We start from the raw sequence: 9,467 nt of genomic DNA, 5'->3' as shown, positions 1-9,467 counted from the left end.
TGTGAATTATAGCAGAAGTTTCAAAGTACCTGTAATTCCAAATCTGTTAGAGAATAAAATCTATCTTAAATAATCATTTAAGACCATTATCTATTACAGCGAAGTTAAGTAGAACTTTAAGCACCATTGGAATATGCTCATTTTTTTCATAAAATATATTCTGATTATGGTTTTCCCTCTCCAACTTCTCTCCGATCCATCCCATCCCCATCCAAATTCATATTCCCTTCCTTCCTTTCTTCCTTCCTTCCTTCCTTCCTTCCTTCCTTCCTTCCTTCCTTCCTTCCTTCCTTCCCCATGCTCCAAATTTTCTTAGGAGATTTTTGTCTATTCCTCCCCTGCCCAAGGGGAAATCTATGTATGTTTCTCTTAAGGTTCTCCTTGTTACTCAACTTCTCTGGGGTTGTGGAATGTAGTCTCCTTATCCTTTGCTTTACAGCTAGTATTCACCTATGAGTGGGTATAAACTGTGCTCATCTTTATGCTCTGTGTTAGTTCACTTAGGATCGTTTCTTCTAGTTCCATCTATATGCATACAAATTTCAAGATGTCATTTTTCTTTACCACTGAGTAGTATTCTATTTTTAACTGTACCACATTTTCTTTATCTATTCTTGAGTTGGGGGGTATCTAGGTTGTTTCCAGGTTTGACAAATAATTACAAATAGTGCTACTATAAACATAGTTGAACATATATGAGAGATCAAGGATACATGGAACATATCTAAAGTATATTATGGTATCTAAACATAATAAAATCAGTAGATAGAAAGCCAACAGCCAATATCAAATTAAATGGAAAGAAACCCATAGTGATTCCACTAAAGTCAGGAATGAAACGAGGTTGTCCTTTTTCTCTATATCTATTCTATTCAACATAGTTCATGAAGTTCTAGCTACAGCAATAAGACAGGAAATCAAGGGGATGTAATTGGAAGAAGAGAAGTCAAACTTTCTCTATTTGCAGATGATAAAATAGTATACATATGTGATCCCAAGAATTCAACCAGGGAACTCAACAGCTGATAAACACCTTCAATAATATGGTAGGATACAAGATCAGCTTAAAAAATCAGTAGCCCTCTTATATACAAATGATAAAGAATCTAAGGTAGATATCAGAGAAACATCAGCATTCACAATAGCCACAAATAACATAAAATATCTTGGTGTAACACTAACCAAAGAACTGAAAGACCTGTATAACACGACCTCTAAGTCTTTGAAGAAAGAAATTGAAGAAGATATCAGAAAAAGGAAATATATCCCATGCTCTTGGATAGGTAGGATCAACATAACAAAAATATCAATTTTACCAAAAGCAATCTACAGATTCAATGCAATCCCTATCAAAATCCCAACATAATTCTTCACAGAACTTGAAATAACAATATTCAACTTCTTATGGAAAAACAATGAAAACCTAGTATACTCCAAACAATCCTGTACAATAAAGGAATTTCTAGAGAATCACCATCCCTAACATCAAGCTTGCTTATAGAGCTACATTAATGAAAACAACTTGGTATTGGTATAAAAATAGTCAGGTTGATCAATTGATCAAAGATCCATATATTAATCCACATACCTATTAACATCGTATTTTTGAAAAAGAAGCTAAATTTTTACAATAAAAAAGCATCTTCAGAAAATTAGTGCTGGCATAACTGTATGGCAGCTTGTAGAAAAATGCAAATAGATCCATACCTATTCCCGTGCCAAAACTCAAGTTCATATGGATTAAAGACCACAATATAAATCTTACCACACTGAACCTGATAGAAGAGAAAGTGGAAAGTAACTTTCAATGCTCGGGCACAGGAGACCACTTACTAAATATAAACCCAGTAGCACAAGACACTGAAAGCAAAAATAAATAAATGGGACCTCCTGAAATTGAAAAGCTTCTGTAAAGCAAAGGACACAGTCAATAAGACAGAGGACTGATCTCCAAAATATAAAAGAACTCAAGAAATTAGACATCAAAATATCAAATGATCCAATTAAAAAAAATGAGATACAGACACAAAGAGAGAATTTTCAACAGAAAAATTTCAAATGGCTTAAAGACACTTAAGGAAATATTCAACAAGCTGGGTGGTGGTGGCGCACACCTTTAATCCCAGCACTCGGGAAGCAGAGGCAGGCAGATCTCTGTGAGTTCAAGGCCAGCCTGGACTACAAGAGCTAGTTCCAGGACAGGAACCAAAAAGCTACGGAGAAACCCGGTTCAAAAAAAAAAAAAAAAAAAAAGGAAATAGTCAACATCCTAAGTCATCAGGAATACCATATTAACTTGTCAGAATGGCTAAGATCAAAAACACCCATAATAGCTGTGGAATAAGGGGAATGCTCCTCCATTGCTGATGGGACTACAAACTTGTACAACCAGTCAAAATCAGTATGGCGGTCTCAGTAAATTGGGAATCAACCAACCAGAAGACCCAGCAATACCACTCTAAAGCATATACCCAAAGGATGCTCAACCATACTACAGGGACATTTGTTCACATTTTTCTCTATGTCCTTCATCCTTTTTGGATCTCACAATCTTTCTGTCTCTTCTGCTGTGTTCTTTGAGCTCTAAGTCAAGGTATTTGATGGAGATGTTACAATTATCACAATGTTTTCCAAGGCTTCTCTTTCTATGCACATTGCTCAGGAATGGATCTGTAGATCTGCTCCCATCCACAGCAAGGGTAAGCTTCACTGATAATGACTAAGGTACTGATTTATGAGTATAGCAGAATTTTATTAGAAATCATTTCATTACTACATTCCTTTAGTATAACCTTAGTATTTTGTTTATACTTTGTCCCTGGCCTATCTACTCTCTGATTCTTGACCACCCAAGCACTGTAAAGGATGAGTTTCATATCATGAAGTGGACCTTAAATCAAGTAAGATACTGGCTGGATATTTTCACAAACTTGGTGTCATTATTGCACCTGCATCTCTTGCAGGGAGTTCACCATTAAGATGGAATGGTTTGTTGCTGGGTTGGTGTTTATCTTTCTTCTTTTGTAATGCATAGAATAATTTCCAGTACCATGAACATTAGTCATTAGGGATATTGTGGTTTGAAAGAAAATCACTCCCATAGGTTCACAGGGAGTAGCACTCTTAGGAGGTATAACCTTCTTAGAGGAAGTGTATAACTGGGGACATGCTTTGAGGTCTTAGATACACAAGCCATGCCCAATGTGACATTCTCTCTCCTGTTGTCTTCAATCTCAATATAGAACTCTTTAGCTGTCTCTTAAGCACAATGTTTTCCTGCATCCTGCCATGCTTACCACCATGACAATGGAGTAAACCTCTAACATGTCAGACAGATCCAATGAAGTGTTTTCCTTTTAAGAGTTGTTGTTATCATAATGTCTCTTTACAACAACAGAAACCCAAACTAAGACAATGGATAAAAGTGCTAGGTAAGCAGCAGCTTGATTCCTCAATGAAACACTATTGAAGAAAACAACTCTTAAATGTTTCATTCACCTACTGGTTAAGAATATTTACCTTCTGAACTTTGAGTTCTGTTGAATTTATGTTATAGAATTGTTCATTGTTCAACACATTGGGTGAATAAAGAAAGATGTAGGAATACAGAATCATTGCCCTTCATTAACTGGAAGAGCTAAATGGACATTTTTCTAGGAAAAATATTTTATATTTTTAAAGATGCAACTTCCCAAAAGATCAAAAGGTGTCCTGATTTTCTGGCTCTCACAATTCTACCTCTCCTTGTGCAATCTTTCCTGAGTTAATACAAAGTGGTCAGTCCTGAAACTTATATATTATAAAGAACAATACACACACACACACACACACACACACACACACACACACACACCAACAATTTTAAACACAGAAGCCATGAATTTGGAAGAGGTTGGAGGGGGAGTGGATGGAGGATGGAGTTAGGTAAGATAAAAGAAAGAATGAAATAATGATAATTTAATATAAGAAGAATTTAAAGTGAGTTTTCAGTCAATTACACACAGATTAAGGTAGAGGACTGTCTGAAGTCTGCATGTTAGCTCATGATGCTTTGCTTATTCACATCAGTCAAATTATTTTGTTCAACTCATTATTATTTTCATTTTGTTTTTTGTTTTGAGAAGGTGCCTCAGTATCTTGATATCTGGACTAGAAGCCCCTCCTTCATTATTGTTTTTCTTCAAGAATGTATTGGATATCTGGGATCATTGGTTATCTATTTCTGTAAGGAATATTGTGGGTATTTTGATTGGTATTGGTTTAAAATGTAATTTTTTAATAAGATGATCATCTTCACAATATTAATTCAACCAAACAATGAAAACATATTACATTTCCATTATATATATATATATACATATATATATATGTATATACATGTGTGTATTCCTAAATATAGCTTATTGAATCCACATAATTTTCCTTGTGTGTATATTTCCAGGACTAAGTATTTGGCATTAGAGAACCTATTGGTATACTCTTCCCTTGGGAAGGCCATCTCACTTTCCCAGGTTTCTTTATCTGTCTGTAGATTCTTGTGTAAAGCTGAAAAGCTTCGTAGTCTGATCTCCTCCAGTTTTGCACTGTTTGTTCACTGGTGTCATCATTGTACAGATCATATTTGGTGACAGTCATGCTTGTGAGACTTTGCCAGTGTAATTTACGATATATCTAGGAGATACATCTCACACCAAACTTCCTGACCCTCTGGCTTTTAAAATATATCCACCCCTCTTTCACAATATTCCCATGTAGTTCTGTGCAGGAGTGTTTTGAAGATGTATCTGTTGAGACTGAGCTCTAGAACTTTGTGTTTTGATTGGTTGTAGTTTTCTGAAGTGGTCTCTGTTGGCTGCAAAGACAAGTTTCCTTGATGAACAATGATAACTACACTTATCTGTAGATAGATGGGCAGATGCTTATATATTAATATTAGGGGTTATGCTTGTTTAGTTAATTAGTGCTTGTATATTCTACTCCAGGAACAATGACCTCATTAACACTAAGTAATTACTTCGGTTTCTAGTACCAGCCATGATCTCTTTCTGAGATCCTAGTCATCAAATATAGGCCTTAAACCTTGGCACATGTAGTCTTTTTCTGAAAGTACTTTCCTACACCTACATCACTTCTTCTAGAAATTTCAGTATTTCAGATTTCAAATTGAGGTCACTGCTCTACTTGGAGCTCGTCATTGTTCAGAGTGATACTCACACTCTCAGGTCTAGTTTCATTTTTCTGCATGTGGACAATCAATTTTCTTAGCACATTTGTTAAAGATGCTATCTTTTCTCCGGTGTATTATTTTTGCCTCATCAAATATCAAATGACTACAGCTATTAGTACATGTCTGCATCTTCTATTTTGCTACTTGGTTTACATTTTTGTTTTTGTGTTAGAACCATATAATTATTACTTGAGTTTTATAGTATATCTTGATATCTGGACTCCTTCATTATTCTTTTTCTTCAAGAATGCTTTGGATATCTGGGATCATTGGTTATCTATTTCTGTAAGGAATATTGTGGGTATTTTGATTGGTATTGGTTTAAAATGTAAATTTTTTGATAGGATGATCATCTTCACAATATTAATTCTACTAAACAATGAAAAAACATTATATTTCCATTTTCTATTTTCTTTCACAATCTTTCTTCAGCAATTTTAGCAATGTTTATTGCCACTCTATTTATAATAGCCAAGAAATAGAAACAACCTCCAAGTACTTCAACAAATGAATAATGAAAATATGATTTACACCCACAATGTATTACTATTCAGATTTAAAGGAAAATAAAATGAAATTTGCAAGTATAATAAATGGACCTAAAAAAAGCTATTTTGAGTGATGTAACCCAGATTCACCACATGCTCTTACTCATGGGAATTTCCTAGCTCCAAATCTCCAATGCAGTATATCCACAGAAACAGGAGTGTAAAGGGACAGTAGGGATGGGTGAGTCTAGGTGGGCTTGAGAGGGCAAAAGCAGGATAAAAGTGATATGATGTGAGAAATGGAAAAATGGGGAGGGGGCTCCACCTGGGGATGAGAAAGGAAATTCAATACAGATGGTGAAGAAGAGATGGGTTAACTAATAACACTCAGCTTGTTTGATAAAGCTTCAAACAACCTTATTTTATTTTTGCTGAAAATTATAGACTATCAGTGTGTGACTATATGTGTGTATATGTATATAGATATATATCTGCATATACACATAAAGATATGTTTTAATAGTATATGTAACAAGAACATAATACACAGCATGAATGCAAGTTATATATCAATGGAAGTTAAGCCACTGATATATTCCCCACAAAAACAATAGACTAAAGAAAACTCCAGAACCAGACATGACAAAACTCATTTAGGACAATAGCTCTAGGTAGTCCAAGTGGCTCCCCCAAACATAGACTATATAGGCCTTTGTTGCTTCTCAAGGGTTGAGGGAGGGCCCTTGTTGGTGAAGACAGCTCACACTAAGACAGGATGCAAATGATTTGAGTTGGATTTGACTTGTGATCTAGCCTCCAGGAACCAGAAGGAACTGTGCAACCTGCCAGGAAAGGGAAACAATTAAACAGTCTCAACCAGCTGCAACACCTGTACACCAGGGCAATGTCTTGAAGGGAAAGACATGCACGAAGTTACAGTAAGTGACACTAGCATGGTGATGGCAGTCAACTGTTGTCTAATAGGACTTAAGGACCACTCAAGAGACTAGAATTTTATGGTACTCACAGCCTAGATAAGCTTCCCAGGTCTCCTAAGGCCATGGATATCAGAAAAGAATCTGTTACCACCACTTTGTGAGACCAGCATAATTCTTCATATATTTGAATGTTTACGCTTTTACTCACATGTAAGTGAAACTACCATCAAAGACACCTCTCTTCTCTTTAGTGCAGCTTTTCTTATAAGTGAATTTAGATGTTTAGAGATCAACCCACTAATATAAAGTACATCCCCACAAATTAAAAGTTTAATACATTTACTCATTTAGTGTTTAAGTAAAGTTCATGAACACATTGGAGAAATTTTGCAAAGAATTCAGTTTATAAGTCAAGAGTAAATATGTTTGGGTCAAAATACAGTGTAAGAAGCCTTGATGTTGCCAGAAGTTGGCATCAGCAGCTGGAGTTAGGAGATAGATACAGTTTTTATTTTTGTCATATTTATAGTAATGATGGAGATAAAAAATTTAAAATTAATAAGTTCTTCAGTGTATCCTTTTTCTATGCTTTCAAAAGAGAGAATTAGAATATGATATTATAAGCTTCTAGCTGATATAGAGAAGGCAAATTTGATAATGTAGATATTAAGTTGTTTGGCATAATTATAGATGGACATAAGCAATGTAATCAGGAATCAAAGTAAAAATATAGAAATGTCCAACATGACTAAGAAATATGGACAGTTAGAAATTTAACAAATTAGAAAAATGAAGGAAAAAAAGTAGAAAAGTTTAAAAAATCTAACATTAAAAGTTTTAAAATCAAATCTTAGCTGAAAATATTTTTCTTATGTATCGCCTGATATTTTTCTCAAATATTTGATATAAAGAGATATCACATTTCTCCTTGCTTCCCTTTCTTTCTCTCAGAGTGCTGTAGGAATTCCTACTGTTGGTAGCCTTTAAGTTATCTGCCCACTTGGGCTTGGCCTCTTATACTACATATGCTGATGTAAAGTGTCCCTCTGGGCTCACTTCTGGCATTGTAATGGGTTTATGTTCCCCGTTCATGAAGAGGAATGTGAGTCTACCCCTAAATAAATAATCCTTTATTATACTCAATTCTGAGCTAGTGTGGGATTCCTTTTAAGTGTCCATCTTCATCTGGCACCCACGTGGATCCAGGCTCCACACCTATAGGGTGGATCGGCTTACCTGATGGGTTCACAACCCAGAAAATCTCCTGCCCCCACCTGTTAGGTTTGCTTTTATCTACTAAGCATTTTTGTTTGTTCGTTTTTTGTAAAACCCCTATCACAGTGGTACTAACTGTATGCAGAGACTTGGAACTTTCCCAAGCTGCTAACACACACACACACACACACACACACACACACACACACACACACACACACACCACTGCTGGCATTTCCTGCCTCGTTCTCTGTCACCTGACAACTTGTGCAGCTTCTGGTTTGTACTCCCAGCTCCTTAGCTTCTTGCTTCATGTACGGAATTGATTTAATTGCTTTTATTTTATATTTTTTCAGTCCTTTATGTGCTTTTATTTTCGTCATTCAACCATAATAATATAATATCCAAATCTTGTCTTAACCAGTGGGTGTGTAAACACAGGCTTATCCATCCTACTTACAGGCAAGGCAAATGCTGCCTTCGTGAAATTGTCCTACCATGGACCATTCAACCGAGGTTGGGCCATCTAACCCAGGTTGGGTCATCCAACCCAGGTTATCATCTTGCCTGGCTTTATCTTCACTGTGTTGTGTGGCCACTTCCTTGAGGCTCATTACAGACTTTAACTTTTCCATGGCTTCCATGATTTTCCCATGTTTTTCACATAAAATGTGTCTGACCTTCACTGCACTGCCACCACCTTTCTTAGCCTTCTTGTCAGCACTGTCACTCCCAGAGGCTGCACCTCCTTTCCCCCCTTTTCCAGAACCAAATTTTGACTTCAGCAACAACTCTTAGGCTTATGGTTGAACTCTCAATAGTGCTTTAATTGCTTCTATTTTGTCCAGGAAAGCATATTTCTCAATATTTAAGCAGCACCAAGGCAGGGAAACCAAAGCTGCTCAGGAGTGTTCCTGGCACCATGTTGCACCTCTTGTCGTGACTCTGCAACCACAACACATGCTGGACAATAAAGATTATAAGACCTAAAACAAGTTACCGGATTTCATAATAGGTAATTAATAAATCAATAAACTTGAAAGTTATATAATTGTAGACAACATTAACATTGAAACTTTTAGTAACATTTCGCTAATACTATGGACTGTATTCTGCAAGGCTTGTATGGTTATGGTGATACATCCATTCATTGGATATTGGGACTTAGGTTTTTTTCTTCATATTATATCCGTAAGAAAATAGTTTGATAATAGAGTCATTAATGAGGCACTTTTAGAAATGATACAGTCTTACAGACTAATAATGAACAGCTAGCTGATTTTCAAAAATCAAAAGTTACCTGAAAAAAAATAATACTATTGAACAGGGTAACATTAATTTGACAGACAAAATTGAATACATGTCAAAGGGTACTGAGAAATGATCTGAAAGAATTCATACTGTAGAATTTGACAATCAAAATTTGTTAAAAAGTTATGATAGGTTAGCAGATAGAGTATCTCTCTGGGAGGTAATCTGTATGCTATCCATATAATGTCCAAGGATGAGATGTTATCTTTAACATGTGCAGACCTTGGAATCACATGTGCAGAATGAGGATCAGTGTCTAGGTGCCTCAGTGAAATCACTAGAAATATA

General features: G+C 35.7%; 1 protein-coding gene across 1 annotated transcript; it reads right to left on the bottom strand.

Annotated features, from left to right (window-relative positions):
* Positions 1–8,247: 8,247 nt before the first annotated feature.
* LOC113457151 (peptidyl-prolyl cis-trans isomerase NIMA-interacting 4-like) lies at positions 8,248–8,512 on the bottom strand. The gene is made up of 2 exons (XM_026783670.1): positions 8,381–8,512; positions 8,248–8,346 (listed from the first exon to the last, which is right to left on the bottom strand). The coding sequence occupies exons 1-2, from the start codon at positions 8,510–8,512 to the stop codon at positions 8,248–8,250; spliced, it is 231 nt and encodes a 76-aa protein (XP_026639471.1).
* Between the last annotated feature and the right edge of the window lie 955 nt (positions 8,513–9,467).

This window comes from Microtus ochrogaster, chromosome 19 (assembly GCF_000317375.1).
Source record: "Microtus ochrogaster isolate Prairie Vole_2 chromosome 19, MicOch1.0, whole genome shotgun sequence".
Taxonomy (NCBI): Eukaryota; Metazoa; Chordata; class Mammalia; order Rodentia; family Cricetidae; genus Microtus; species Microtus ochrogaster.
This window is presented reverse-complemented; position numbering and strand designations above follow the sequence as displayed.

Excerpts from the sequence above, each read along its gene's own strand:
- LOC113457151 (XM_026783670.1), bottom strand. The coding sequence starts at position 8,512 with ATGGAAGCCATGGAAAAGTTAAAGTCTGTAATGAGCCTCAAGGAAGTG. Across the intron at positions 8,347-8,380 it reads GGTTAGATGGCCCAACCTCG|GCAGCATTTGCCTTGCCTGT; the intron begins GTTGAATGGTCC and ends AATTTCACGAAG.